The sequence below is a fragment of the Giraffa tippelskirchi genome, chromosome X (genome assembly GCF_054371585.1).
Source record: "Giraffa tippelskirchi isolate mGirTip1 chromosome X, T2T-mGirTip1v1.2.pri, whole genome shotgun sequence".
Classification (NCBI taxonomy): domain Eukaryota; kingdom Metazoa; phylum Chordata; class Mammalia; order Artiodactyla; family Giraffidae; genus Giraffa; species Giraffa tippelskirchi.
In genome coordinates, this window is record NC_137289.1 from 760,868 (window position 1) to 776,842 (window position 15,975).

Genomic DNA, 15,975 nt, shown 5'->3' on the forward strand with positions numbered 1-15,975 from the left:
ATGGTGGACTGGGAGGGATCACTTCCTGGTTTTAGTATCTGTATGAGGAACCACAAGCAACTCTGTATCTCTGCTTGTCAACCCTGGAAACAGCAGTAAGATATCCAAACTGATCACTCACTCTCTGCAGTGTTTCTGGCAGCTGTGTTTTCTGCCTGCCAGGATGAGGTGGGGTGGGGCAGACACAGGCCCTGGATGAATACACCCCTTCTGATGGGAAGAGTCTCTTTCTGCTTGGAGCCAAAGTGATCACGGATCCACCACTTGGGCACCAGTGCGACCCTCTCTCTACAGCACCACGTGTCCCCCGTGCTCATACGGGCTGCACATGCATCTGCTGTTGCCCACATGGAAAGAATTTGCAGGACAGGTCACAGGCTTTGGGCAAAACCCAGTCTCTGCCACACCTGCAGGGTTTAAACAAGGAGTGGCCGCCAGTATGAATGCGAGTGTCCTTTAGGATGGGGGACCTGATGATTTCCCAAGTGATCAATAGGGTGAGAGGGAGATTCTGCTAGACATCTGCTGAGCCGACCTCGTGGGTGAGCATAGGACTGGCTGTTTGGCAGGACCCGGTGGAGGCTTTGGCCATATTTTCACTCTGTTCATTCACACTGTCACTCCGAAGACAATCAATGAATACTTCCTCTGTGCCAGGATGCTGATCCACTCCCCGAGATGAGCAGCACAGGAGGACAGTAAGTTTGAGAGGATGACAGGAATTCAAGTTGAAGCGTGCTAAGTCTGAGGCATCCTCACTCTTCCTCATTCCTAATATCTGATCAGTGCAGAATCTTGCCACTTCTGTGCACTGAATATTTTGTTAAACCCACCCACTTCTCTTTCCTCCATTGTTACTCAGAATTTCAACCCAGCAACACTCTTTATTTTTCTGTTAATTACAAAACTGTGTTTTAAAGGACCCAAGTCTTTGCTTGACCCTCAGTCCTCATGGGAAAATCTCCACTCCTACCACAACCACAGCAACAACATCAACAACAGCTCAATGAGGCATGTATAACCTCTAATGAATAATCAAACACATGAACTTTCTGTTTTTCTTTACTTCCCAAAGTGTTTTTAAAATTTTGTATTGAGATATAATTTACACACCATAAATTTGACTCCTTTTACGTGTACCTTCAAGGATTTTTAGTGAATGTATCGAGTGGTGCAACCATCACTGCATTCAACATTAGATATTTCTATCACCTCAATAACATCTCTCTCTTGCCCATGTGCACTTAGCCCCCATTACCACCCCAACCCCCTTAGCAATCACTAGTCTGCTTCTTGTCTCTATGGATTTGCCTACCTTGGACATTTCATATAAATCGAATCACACATATGTGGTCTTTTGTGACTTGCTTCTTTTCTTAGCATGATGTTTTCAAGGTTCATCTATATTGTAGTATGACCATACTTTATTACTTCTGATGGCCAAATAATGGTAGATAACATGTATATATCACCTTATGTTTATGGACATTTGGGTTATTTCCACCTTTTTGCTATTGTGAATAAGGCAGGTATGGACATTCATGCACATGATTTTGGGTGCACATATGTTTTCAATTCTCTTGGGTAGATACCTAGCAGTAGAATTGCTGGTCATGTGGTAACTCTATGTTGAATTCTTTGAGTAACTGCAAAGCTTTTTCACAGTGGCTGCACCATTTTACATTCCCACCAGCAGCGTATGACAATTTCATTTTTTCCAATACTTATTTTCTGTTTTTATTTTTTAAATTTTTATTGGAGTACAATTGATTTACAATGTGTTAGTTTCAAATGTACAGCAAAGTGAAATGTTTCACATATACATTTATCCACTATTTTTTAGATTATTTTACCATATTAGCCATTACAGAGTATTGAGTAGAGTTCCCTGTGCTATGCAGTAGGCACTTATTTGTTGTCTGTTTTATACATAATAGTGTGTATATGTCAATCCCAATCTCCTAACTTATCCCTCTCCCTCCCTTATCCCCTGGTAACCATGAGCTTGTTTTCTACATCTGTGACTCTATTTCTGTTCTGCAAATAAGTTCATTTGTTCCCCTTATTTTTAGATTCCATAAATAAGTGATACCTTATGATATTTGTCTTTCTCTCTCTGACTTACTTAGTATGATAATTTCTAGGTTCATCCATGTTGCTGAAAATGGCATTATTTTGTGTTTTTATTGCTGTGTAGTATTCCATTGTATATATGTACCACATCTTTTTTTATCCATTCCACTATCAATGGATGTTTAGGTTGCTTCCATGCCGAGGCTATTGTAAATTGTGCTGTAGTGAGCACTGACGTGCATGTCCTTTTTCAAATTATGGACTTCTCCAGATAGATATATGACAAGGGCCGGGATTGCTGGATCATATGGTAGTTCTATTTTTAGAATTTTAAAAAACTCCCATACTGTTCATAGTGAGTGCACCAATTTACATTCCCACCAACAGTGTGGGAGGGTTTCCTTTTCTCCACACTCTCTCCAGCATTTATTGTTGGTAGATCTTTTGATGATGGCCATTCTGACTCATGTGAGGTGATACCACATTCTAGTTTTGATTTTCATTTCTCTAATAATGAGCAAGGTTGAGCATCTTTTCATGTGTTTATTAGGAATCTGTATGTCTTATTTGGAGAAATGCCCAGCTTTTGACTGGGTTGTTTGTTTTGCTGGTATTGAGCCACATGAGCTGCTTCTATACTTTGGAAATTAATCCTTTGTCAGCTGCTTCATTTGCAATTTTTTTCTCCCATTCTGAGGGTAGTCTTTTCATCTTGTTTATAATTTTCTTTGCTGTGAAAAAGCTTTTAAGTTTAATTAGGTCTCATTTGTTTATTTTGGCTTTTATTTGCATTATGCTAGGAGGTGGATCCAAAAGGGTCTTGCTGCAATTTGTGTCAGGAAGTGTTCTGCTTATATTTCCTCTAAGAGTTTTATAGTTTCTGGCCTTACATTTAGAGTTTAATCCATTTTGAATTTATTTTTGTGTATGGTGTTAGGGAGTGTTCTAATTTCCTTCTTTTGCATGTAGCTGTCCAGTATTCCCAGCACCACTTATTGAAGAGGCTATCTTTTGTCCATTGTATATTATTGTCTCTTTTGTCATAAATCAGGTGACCATAGGTGTGTGGGTTTATCTCTGGGTTTTCTATCTTGTTCCAGATTGAAGGCAGGAGGAGAAGGGGACGGCAGAGAATGAAATGGTTGGATGGCATCACCAACTCAATGGACATGAGTTTGGGTAAACTCCGGGAGTTGGTGATGGACAGGGAGGCTTGGCATGCTGCAGTCCATCGGGTTGCAAAGAGTTGGACATGACTGAGCAACTGAACTGAGTTGATCCTGTTCCAATGATATTTTTGTTTTTGTGCCAGTACCAAACTCTCTAGATTACTGTGGCTTTGTCATATAGTTAGAAGTCAGGGAGCCTGCTTCCTCCAGCTCTGTTTTTCTTTCCCAAGATTGCTTTGGTTATTTGGGGCATTTTGTGTTTCCATACAAATTGTAAAGTTTTCATTCTAATTCTGTGAAAAATGCCATTGGTACTTTGATAGGGATTGCATTGAATCTGTAGATTGCTTTGGATAGTATAGTCATTTTCACAATATTGATTCTTCCAATCCAGGAAGATGGTATATTTCTCCATCTGTTTGTGCTGTCTTTGATTTCTTTCATCAGTATCTTATAGTTTTCTGAGTACAGGTCTTTTGTCTCCTTAGGCAGATTTATTTATAGGTATCTTATTCTTCTTGTTGTGATGGTAAATGGGATTGTTTCCTTAATTTCTCTTTCTGACATTTCATTGTTACTGTATAGAAATGCATAGGATTTCTGTGTATTAATTTTGCAACTTTACTAGATTCACTGATTAGCTTTAGTAGTTTTCTGGTAGTATATTTAGTATTATCTATGTATGGTATCATGTCATCTGCAACCAGTGACAGTTTTACTTCTTCTTTTCCAATTTGGATTCCTTTTATTTCTTTTTCTTCTCTGACTGCCGTGGCGGGAATTTCTAAAACTATGCTGAATAATCGGAGAAGGCAATGGCACCCCACTCCAGTACTCTTGCCTGGAAAATCCCATGGGTGGAGGAGCCTGGTAGGCTACAGTCCATGGGGTCGCTAAGAGTCAGACACGACTGAGCAACTTCACTTTTACTTTTCCCTTTCATGCACTGGAGAAGGAAATGGCAACCCACTTCAGTATTCTTGCCTGGAGAATCCCAGGGACGGCGGAGCCTGGTGGGCTGCCGTCTATGGGGTCGCACAGAGTCGGACACGACTGAAACGACTTAGCAGCAGCAGCAGCATGCTGAATAATAGTGGTGAGAGTGGACATTCTTGTCTTGTTCCTAATCTTGGGGGGAATGCTTTGTTTTTCACCAGTGAGAATGATATTTGCTATGGGTTTGTCATATATGGCCTTTGTTATGTTGAGGTAGCTTTCCTCTATGCCCACTTTCTGGAGAGTTTTTTTTTTTTTTATCATAAATGGGTTTTAATTTTGTCAAAAATTTTCTCTGCATCTATTGAGGTGATCATATGGTTTTTATTCTTCTTTAATATGGTAAATCATATTGGCTGATTTGCATATATTGAAGGAAACTTGTATCCCTGGCATAAATTCCACTTAATCAGAGTGTATGATCCTTTTAACGTGTTGTTGGATTCTGTTTGCTAGTATTTTGTTGAGGATTTTTGCGTGTATGTTCATCAGTGATATTGGCCTGTAATTTTCTTTTTTTGTGATATCTTTGTCTGGTTTTGGTATCAGGTGATGGTGGCCTCATAGAATGAGCTTGGGAGTGTTCCTTACTCTGCAGTTTTTTGGAAGAGTTTGAGAAGGATAGGTGTGAGCTGTTCTTTAAATGTTTGACAGAACTTGCCTGTGAAGCCCTCTGGTTCTGGACTTTTGCTTGTTGGAAGATTTTAAATCACTGTTTCATTACTTGTGATTGGTCTGTTGATATTTTATATTTCATCCTGGTTCATTCTTGGAAGTTTGTACCTTTTAAAGAATCTATCCATTTCTTCCAGGTTGTCCATTTCGTTGGCATAGAGTTGCTTGGAGTATTCTCTTATGATCATTTGCAGTTTGCAGTATCAGTTGTAACTTCTCCTTTTTAATTTCTAATTTTATTTATTTGAGTCCTCTCCTGTTTTTTCTTGATGAGTTTGGCTGAAGATTTATCAATTTTGTTTATCTTCTCAAAGAAACAGCTTTTACTTTTATTGATCTTTCCAACTGTTTTTTTTTCCATTTCTATTTCATTTATTTTTGCTCTGATCTTTATGTTTTCTTACCTTCTACTAACTTTGGGTTTTGTTTGGTCCTCTTACTCTAATTGTGTTAGGTGTAAGGTTAGGCTATTTATTTGAAATTTTAAACTGCAGCTTCCTTCTTAGAACTGCTTTTGCTGCATCCCATAGGTTTTGGGTTGTCTTACTTTCATTCGCTTGTTTCTAGATATTTTCCTTATTTCCTCTTTGATTCCTTCAGTATTCTGTTGGTTACTTAGTAGGGTATAGTTTAGCCTTCATGTGTTCATGTTTTTTACAATCTTTTTTTTTTCCTGTAATTGATTTGTAATTTCAGAAAAAAAATGCTTGATATTATCTTAATTTTCTCAAATTTACTGAGGCTTGATTTATGACACAAGATATGATCTATCTGCTCAAATATACCATTTAGGGCTTGTGTTTTCTTATTGATTTTCTGTCTGGATGATCTATTGGTGTAAGTGGGATGTAAAGTCTCCCACTATTATTGTGTTAATGTTGATTTCCCCCTTTATGGCTGATAGCAATTGCCTTATCATGGAGGTGCTCCTATGTTGGGTGCATAAATAATTACAATTGTTATGTCTTCTTACTGGATTGAACTCTTGATCATTTTTTTTTAATTATAGTCATTACAGTGGATGTGGCAGTGGTGTTATCTCATTGTGATTTTGATTTCCATTTGCCTAATGAGTAATTAATTAATGACTAACATTAATTAATTGAGATTGGGTGCAATCTCAAAAATGAAAGAATGATCTCTGTTTGTTTCCAAGGCAAACCATTCAATATCACAGTAATCCAAGTCTATGTCCCAACCACTAATGCCAAAGAAGCTGAAGTTGAGCTGTTCTATGATGACCTGGAAGACCTTTTAGAATTAACACCAAAAAAAGATGTCCTTTTCATCATAGGGAACTGGAATGCAAAAGTGGGAAGTCAAGAGATACCTGGAGTAACAGGCAAGTTTGGCCTTGGAGTACAAAATGAAGCAGGGCAAAGGATAACAGAGTTTTGCCAAGAGAATGCACTGGTGATAGCAAACACCCTCTTCCAACAACCCAAGAGACAACTGTACACATGGATATCACCAGATGGTCAATACCAAAATCAGATGGATTATATTCTTTGCAGCCAAAGATGGAGAAGCTCTATACAGTCAGCAAAAACAAGACTGGGAGTTGAGTGTGGCTCAGATCATGAACTCCTTATTGCCAAATTCAAACTTTAATTGAAGAAAGTAGGGAAAACCACTAGACCATTCAGGTACGACCTAAATCAAATCCCTCATGACTATACAGTGGAAGTGAGAAATAGATTCAAGGGACTAAATCTGATAGAGTGCATGATGAACTATGGATGGAGGTTCATGACATTGCACAGGAGACAGGGATCAAGACCATCCCCAAGGAAAAGCAAGGTATAAAAGCAAAATGGCTGTCTGAGGAGGCCTTACAAATAGCTGTGGAAAGAAGACAAGTGAAAAGCAAAGGAGAAAAGGAAAGATATATCCATTTGAATGCAGAGTTCCAAAGAATAGCAAGGAGAGATAAGAAAGCCTTCCTTATTGATCACTGAAAAGAAATAGAGGAAAACAATATAAAGAGAAAGACTAGAGATCTCTTCAAGAAAATTAGAGATACCAGGGGAACATTTCATGCAAAGATGGGCTCGATAAAGGACAGAAATGGGCCTAACAGAAGCAGAAGATATTAAGAAGAGGTGGCAAGAATACACAGAAGAACTATACAAAAAAGAACTTCATGACCCAGATAATCACGATGGTGTGATCCCTCACCTAGAGCCAGACATCCTGGAAGGCAACGTCAAATGGGCCTTAGGAAGCATCACTATGAACAAAGCCAGTGGAGGTGATGGAATTCCAGTTGAGCTATTTCAAATCCTAAAAGATAATGCTGTGAAAGTACTACACTCGATATGCCAGCAAATTTGTAAAACTCAACAGTGGCCACAGGACTGGAAATGGTCAGTTTTCATTCCAATCCCAAAGAAAGGCAATGCCAAAGAATGTTCAAACTACTGTACAATTGCACTCATCTCACGCTAGTAAAGTAATGCTCAAAATTCTTCAAGCCAGGCTGCTACAATATGTGAACCGCGAACTTCCAGATGTTCAAGCTGGTTTTAGAAAAGGCAGAGGAACCGGAGATCAAATTGCCAACATCTGCTGGATTATCGAAAAAGCAAGAGGGTTCCAGAAAAAAAATCTATTTCTGCTGTATTGACTATGCCAAAGCCTTTGTGTGGATCACCACAAACTGTGGAAAATTCTTAAAGAGATGGAAATACCAGACCACCTTACCCTGCCTGTTAAGAGGTATAAACTTGTATGCAGGTCAAGAAGCAATAGTTAAACTGGACTTGAAACAAAGGATTAGTTCAAAATTGGGAAAGGAATGTGTCAAGGCTGTATATTGTCACCCTACTTATTTAACTTATAGGCAGAGTACATCATGAGAAACGCTGGGTTGGATGAAGCACAAACTGGAATCAAGATTTCTTAGAGAAAGATCAACAACCTCAGATATGCAGATGACACCACCTTTATGGCAGAAAGCAAAGAGGAACTAAAGAGTTTGTTGGTGAGGGTGAAAGAGGAGAGTGAAAAATCTGGCTTAAAACTTGACATTTAGAAAACTAAGATCATGGCATCCAGTCCCATTATTTCATGGCAAATAGATGGCAGAAAAATGGAAACAATGACAGACTACTTTCTTGGGCTCAAAAATCACAGGATTTTTTTCCGTAGGGGACAGGCCAAGATGGTGGAGTGGGAAGGCTCTGAGTGCACCTCTCCCATTGATGCACCAAAATTACTACTATTTACAGAGCAACTGTTGATAAGAATGACATGAACACTAGCAGAAAAGATTTGAAGGAAAGAACCACAGTGACACAGGTAGAAGGAGTGAAGACGTGGTATAGTCAAGACCCATACTCTTGTGGTAGGCAGCCCACAAGTGGGAGGATAATTACTATTGCATAGGTTCTCCCCAAGGACAGAGGGGGAGTGAGTCCCACATCATGCTCCTCAGTCTAAGAGTCCTGTACCAGGAAGACAAGACCCTAGAGCATTTGGAGTCAGTGGGGCTTACTTTTGGGAGAGCCAGAGATCTGTAGAAGATAGAGACTCCACACTTAAAGGGTGAACACAAGATCTCATACACTCTGAGACCAAAGCCAGAAGCAATAATTTGAATAATGCCTGGGAGAGAGCCACTTGCTGATCTTGGAGAGACTTCCAAAGAGGTAGGAGGCAACGGGGACTTCTCTTAGGGACACAGATACTGGCAACAACTATTTTTGGGAGCCCATTCTCAAAATGGATCGCAGACATAAATGCAAAACTCTAAAACTCCTAGAAGATAACATAGAAGAAAATCCAGGTGACCATGGGTATGGTGATGACTTTTTAGATAAAGCATGAAAGATGACCCATGAAAGAAATAAGTGATATGCTTGATGCCATTAAAATTTAAAACTGCTCTGCAAAAGACCCTGTCAAGAGAATAAGACAAGCCACAGACTGGGAGAAAAATATTTGAAAAGGACACATCTCATAAAAGATTATTATCCAAAATATAAAAAGTATGTACACTTTGGTGTTCATCCTTTGGGTGTAACGTCTATGTCTGTCTTTATTTATTTATTTATTCTGCATGCAGATGTTCAGTTGTTTCAATATCATTTGTTTAAAAGAGTATTTATGTTCCATTGTCTTTTCTTTGCTCCTTTATCAAAAATTAGTTAATTATATTTATGTAAGTCCATTTCTGGGTGCTCTGTTCTATTCCATTTATCTATTTGTTTATTCTTTCACCAATAACACACTATTTTGATTACTGTAGCTTCATGATAAGTCTTCAATAGGATAATGTCAGTCCTCCAACTTTGTCCCTTTCCTTCAATATTTTGTTGGCTGCCACTAAGGCACTTCAGTTGTGTCTGACTCTTTGCAACCCTTTGAACTGTAATCCATCAGACTCCAGTTCATGGGATTCTCCAGGCAAGAATACTGGAGTGGGTTGCTGTGCCCTCCTCCAGGGGATCTGCTTGACCCATAGATTGAACTTGTGTCTCCTTACATCTCCTGCATTGGCAGGCAGCTTCTTTACCACTAGCATCACCTGGGAAGCCCATTGTGTTGGCTATTCTAGGTCCGTAGAAGCTTCAGAACCATTTTGTTTCTATCTACAAAGTAACCTGCTGGGAAAATTGGACCTTTTTAATTGGGTTGTTTGTTTATTTATCATAAGTTTTAAGATATCTACACCCTAAGTGTACTTTATCAGTTACATGACTTCAAAATATGTTTTCTATCTGTTGCTTGTCTTTTCAAACTCTGAACAGTATTTCTCACAGAGCTAAATTTTAAATTTTGATAACATTCAAAGTCATTTTTTCTTTTTATATTGGAATGTCATACCTAAGAATTTTTTGTATAACTCAAGGTAATGAATATTTCTCATGTTTTCATTTATATCATTGGAATAGAATTGAGAGTATAGAAGTAAACCTGTAAATCTATTCATGGATATAAATCCCGAAGAGTTGAAAACAGGTGTTCACACAGAACCCCATAGAGGAATGTCCACCACAGTAGACACAAGGGAGAAGTCACCCAAATGTCCACACACTGCTGAGCGGGTAGAAAACATGTGTGGTCTAGCCATACAGTGGAATACTATTCAGCCAGGAAAAGGAAAGAAGTGCTGATTTGTGCTACCACGTGCATGGACACTATGCTCAGTGACAGCAGCCAGACACAGAAGGCCACCTATTTATTGTATGCCTCCATCTCTAGGAAGTCTCCAGGATAGACAAAGGGCTGAGGATAGGAAGCTGATGAGTGGTTGCCTAAGGACTATGGGGGTGGGGTGGGGTGGGGTGGGGGAAACTGCAGGAGGGGGCAGTGGGGAGTGACTGCCTGGCTGGTACAGGGGTTTCTCTTTATGGTGGTGCCAACATTCTGGAACTAGATACAGTCATGATGGTGGTCCAGCACTGCCCGTGTATACTTGGTGCCACTGGGCGGTCTGCTGCCTTCTCTGTACAAAGGTCTTGTCCAGTGGAAAGGGAGAGTTCCAACAAAGAGAGGGTGCAATGGGCAGGATGAGCAGGATTCTGCCAGCGCCATTTCTTTGCAGGCTCAGGCCTGCGGGAGTGGGGGTGGGGTGGGGGGCATGGGAATGCAGTGATCTCAGGGGGTTTGCCTGTCACAGAGCATGCGCCCCGACCAGTGAGGGGCCGTCCCATGGTTATTAGGATATGGAGTAGAGGTCTGAGAGTACATGCTGTCTTGAGAGGTTGGGACCAGCTGACTCATCCCACCACATCTCATCCTGCCTCACCTCATCCCACTGCACCACAAAGCGTGGCCTCGGAGAAAGCGGGCTGAACAGTCAGCATGCCAAGGGAAAGGGGCCGTCCAAGTTCGTTTGGTCACCGCTCCCGTACCGCCCTTGCCGAGTTGTCCTTCTCCGGGAGCCCCATGGAGAGCCTCCTGCGGGAAGGCCACTACGCCCAGCGCCTGAGCTCGTCCGCACCCAGCTTCCTAGCAGCCATCATGCAGCACCCGACGGCCAAGGTCCTAGAGCTGGCAGGCAACGAGGCCCAGAACATTGGGCAGAGGCACATCACTCCAGAGCTGGTGGGCATGGCGGTCCACCACAACGCTCCGCTCAGTGGCTTTGTTGGGATGACAACCATCTCCCTGGTGGCCCCAGCCCGGCGCTAGCTGCTCAACCACACCTGGGTCCCGGGTCCCGGGTCCCGGGTCCCGGGTGCCCAGCCCCCGGACGGGCTTCTCTCCGGCTGTCGGGAGCCAGGCCTGCTCACTGACAGACCGCACAACCCGGTGCCTCGAACCCAGTCATGTCGAGTCAATAAGTGTTTCAAGACATCCCGTGTGCGTGCTTCAGTCACTTGGCCTGGGAGGTGGTGGTGGGACACCCCTCCTTGGAGAGGTGGGGGTCGGGGGTCTGGCCGGAGCGGAGGGGGAGTGTTGCGGGTGCGGGTGGAGTCAGGGATGGCAAGCAGAGAGGAGAGGTCGCCCACGTGACAGCGCACGTGGTGGCCCTGGTGGGAGAGGCTGGCTGCTGCAGGGGTGCGGTGGAGTGGGGTCTGGGGGGAGGCCTGGGAAAGGAAGGCTCCCCCGTTGGCTCTGAGCAAGTGGGAGCCAGGCCAAGTTAGCAGAGGGACCGGGTCCTGGCGGTGACGCTCAAGACCGAGAGGGCGGCAGCGTGGTCGGGTGAAGGTGCCAAGGTGACCAACTGCCACGCGGCGCGGGAGGCAGGGTGGGTGGACAGTGTGCTTGGCAGGGGTGCCCATGGGGGCCGGGGCCTAGATGCCCATGGGGGCAGGGGTGTAGACCGCAAGACTGAGGCAGGATGTGGACTGGGGTTGGCGGGACACAACCTGCACGTATACAATGTCAGAATCAGGGTCATGCGAGTTCACCAGTTGGCTTTTTGGTCGTGTTCCTTTAGAGATGCCCTGCTTGGCAACCTGAGGGAGCAAGCTGTCACCTAGCAACGGCCGGCTCCCGGCCAGGGCCTGTGCCACCACCCTCATTTTGCATATGAGACTTTCTTGGGACCAGGCTCCGCCTCTGGTCACTCAATTTGCATATCTCCGTGGAAATGATGCTTTAGCCTAATAAGTTGGAGTAGTAATCACATCTGAGACCCACGTTTTAAAATTAATGCTATTTCTTTATGCCTTAGGTAGTTTGGATTTGATTAGTAAGAAGCTTTATGCGGACTGCTGCTTCCCTGATAAGGAACTAGCCTTTTACTGACTTTTAATTTCTTCGTTTTAAATAATGAGAACATAATACCTGCCCACCGTTTCAGAATAATGGTGAGAAAAATTAGAGGAAGTTACATATATATGATACATATAATATACAACATAAAAGATATTTTAAAAATATATAAAAACATGTTGCTTACTCACTCAGTCATGTCTGACTCTTTAGTGACCCCATGCACTATAGCCTGCCAGGCTTCTCTGTCCGTGAAATTTCCCAGGCTTAAATACTGGAGTGGCTTGCCATTTCCTTCTCCAGGAGATCTTCCAGACCCAGGGACTGAATCTGCTTCTCTTGCATTGGCGGGCAGATTCTTTACCAGTGAGCCACCAGGGAAGCCCATATAGAAGTATACCTGTGCTAAAATAAAAAACTTAGTAAGTAGTCAGGTTAGTTCTGTATGCAGTCCATGGCACTTTTTGGTTTTTTATTTTCTTATGTTTCGCAATAAAATCAACCTCTTTTTGAGCCCAGTTCTATGAATTTAGCACATGTATACATGTGTGCATTCACCACCACATTCAGGACATGGAACAGCTCCACCAACCCAGCAAGTCCCTGGTCTGGTACAGCAGTCCCTGTTTAAGAGCTTGATTTTTGTAAAAAGAATGTTGGTTAAATAGAGTCCTTGGGTGGGGAGTGGGATGGGGAACCAAAATTCAGCAAAGACCACAAGGGAAAGTGAAATGGAGAAGTTTATTACTCGTAAGTCCTGGAGGAGGTACAAAGCACGCCTGGAGGGCCACACAGGTGGTCAGGGCCGGGTACAGGCAGACAGAAGGTAGCAGGATCTGGAACTTAGAGCTTTTAACAGGGTCCATAGGTTAAGTGTTTTTGAGGTTCCCTGGATAAGGCCAAATTGGTCAATTCAAAACCAAAATATAAAAACATAAAATAAACCAGCAGCGCTTTGGTAAGCTCTGTAGGAGTTCTATGTAAGGGACCCACAAGAGGAAGGAGCTGGGAGGCAGAAGAAACTTAAATCATCAGGGCCTTTGGGGAAGTCATATCAGTTGCACTTTCTTATGACTCTGCTGGCTGTCATCCAGGGCATGCCCTTGAGGATAGATTTGTGTCCACCCAAGCCCCCTGCAGGTCCCTTAGCCACACAAAAAGAACGCGATATTATAGAGTACTTTAAACTCTCAATAGCTGTCAAACTCTTTCTTCAGACCTAGTCCTTGACAACTGCTGCTCTGGTCTCCATCTCTTAAAAAACTACCTTTTCCATATGGCTTGTAAGTGGATTCATTAAGTCTGTCAGCTTTTGAGGCTGGATGCTATCATTAAACATACTGCTTTTGAGGTTCGTCAAGATTGTTGTGTATCAATAGTTATGTTCTGTGTGGTATTCCATTGTGTGGACGTACCACAGTTTGTTTAACCCTCAGCCTGCTGGAGGACATTTTGGTTGTTTCCATGTTTTTGGCAATTTTGAATAAAGCAGATATGAGCATTCATGGATAAGTTTTTATATGAACATAAAGTTTCATTTCTCTAGGGTATATCCCCAGGAGTTGGCCGACTGGATCATATGAAAAGGTTCTTCAGGTCTCTTCACAATTAGCCTCATTCTCATGCCCTAGGGGCAACCATTGTTCTTATGCTTTTCACCACATGTTGATTTTGCCTGTTTTAGAACTTCAAATAATGGAATCATACATGTAAGCACTTTCAGTGAAGCCTCTTTTGAGAGGAACTCATATTTGATGTATGTATCAATGTTCATTGCTTTTTATCACCAAATGTTATATAGCTAAATTGACAAACCACAGTTGATTTATACATTCAACTGTTGATGAACATCTGGCTTCTTTTCAGTTCTTTATTATTATGCAAGAAGCTGTTATAAACATTTGTGTTCAAGTTACCATGTACTCATATTTTTTTACATTTTCCTTGGATAATTTCTAAAAGCAGAAGTGTTAGGTAGTAGGTTAGGTATATATCTAGCTTTATGAAAAACTGAAAAACTACTTTCCAAAGTATTTGTACCACATTACACTCCCACTATGTATGAGGGTTTTAGTTGTTCCATATCCTTGCCAAAATTTGATGTTGTTAACTGGTTAGTTTCAGTCATTTTGGTGGGTGTATAGTGATATCTCATTGTTGTTTTAAATTTGCAATTACCTAGTGAATAAAGATGTTGAGCATATTTTCAATTTTCCAATAAAGTGATTTCAAAATATCCAACATAACTATTATTTTCCTAATGTCAAAATAACTATCTTAGCTTCCTTAGGTCTTCTGTGTAGTACATATTTATATTTCATTTACTTTTAATCTTCCTTTGTCATCATGCTTAGGTAGCATGTCTTTTTGAATTTTTATTTTATTTTGATAACCCTTAAAATGAGATCTATTCTCTTAATACATTTGTCTGTGTGTTAGTCACTAAGTAGTGTCTGACTCTTAGCAACCACCATGGACTGTAACCTTCCAGACTCCTCTGTGCATGGGATTCTCCAGGCAAGAATACTGGAGTGGGTTGCCATTCTTTCTCCAGGGGATCTTCCCGATCTAGGAAACAAACCCAGGTCTCCTGCATTGCAGGCAGATTCTTTACGAGCTGAGCCACCAGGGAAGCCCTATTACATTTTTTAGTGTATAATATATTATCATTGCTTATAGATACAATGCTATACAGCAGATCTTGAACTGATTAATCTTGCTTATCTGAAACTTAATGCCCAATGATTAGTAACTCTCCATGTCCCCCTCCCAGCCAGTATTCCAGAAAAACATCTACTTCTACTTAACTGACTACGCTAAAGCATTTGACTGTGCTCAGTTCAGTTCAGTCATTCAGTCGTGTCTGACTCTCTGCGACCCCATACACCGCCACACACCAGGCTTCCCTGTCCATCACCAACTCCAGAGCTTACTCAAACTCATGTCCATCGAGTGGGTGATGCCATCCAACCATCTCATCCTCTGTCCTCCCCTTCTCCTACCGCTTTCAACCTTTCCCAGCATCAAAGTCTTTTCCAATGAGTCAGTTCTTCACATCAGGTGGCCAAAGTATTGGAGTTTCAGCTTCAGCATCAGTCCTTCCAATAAATATTCAGGGCTGATTTCTTTTAGGATTGACTGGTTGGATTTTCTAGCTGTCCAAGAGACTCTCAAGAATCTTCTCCAACACCACAGTCCAAAAGCATAAATTCTTCAGTGCTCAGCTTTCATTATGGTCCAACTCTCACATCCATACATGACTACTGGAAAAACCATAGCTGTGACTAGATGGGCCTTTGTTGGCAAAGCAATGTCTCTTTTTAATATGCTGTCTAGGTTGGTCATAGCTTTTCTTCCAACTAGCAAGTTTCTTTTAATTCCATGGCTGAAATCACCATCTGCAGTGATTTTGGAGCCCCCAAAATAAAGTCTGTCACTGTTTCCATGTTTCCCCATCTATTTGCCATGACGTGATGGGACAGGATGCCATGATCTTAGTTTTCTGAATGTTGAGTTTTAAGCCAATTTTTTCACTCTCCTCTTTCACATTCATCAAGAGGCTCTTTATTTATTCTTTGCTTTATTCCATAAAGGTGGTGTCATCTGTATATATGAGGTTATTGATATATCACCTGGCAATCTTGATTTCAGCTTGTGATTTATCCAGCCTGGCATTTTGCATGATGTACTCTGCATATAAGTTAAATAAGCAGGGTGACAATATACAGCCTTGACATACTCCTTTCCTGATTTGGAACCATTCTATTGTTCTATGTCCAGTTCTAACTGTTGCTTCTTGACCTGCATACAGATTTCTCAGGAGGCAGGTGAGGTGGTCTGGTATTCCCTTCTCTTGAAGAATTTTCCAGTTTGTTGTGATCCACACAGTCAAAGG

At 41.7% G+C, this 15,975-nt stretch overlaps 1 protein-coding gene across 1 annotated transcript; it reads left to right on the top strand.

Annotated features, from left to right (window-relative positions):
- Positions 1-10,721: 10,721 nt before the first annotated feature.
- Positions 10,722-11,051, top strand: LOC145536523 (histone H2A-Bbd type 2/3-like). Its single transcript, XM_081565916.1, has one exon. It carries the CDS (start codon positions 10,722-10,724, stop codon positions 11,049-11,051), a length of 330 nt encoding a protein of 109 aa, XP_081422042.1.
- The last annotated feature ends 4,924 nt before the right edge of the window (positions 11,052-15,975 follow it).

What these genes read in the sequence shown, in the direction of transcription:
- LOC145536523 (XM_081565916.1), top strand. Translation starts at nt 10,722, where the DNA reads ATGCCAAGGGAAAGGGGCCGTCCAAGTTCGTTTGGTCACCGCTCCCGT.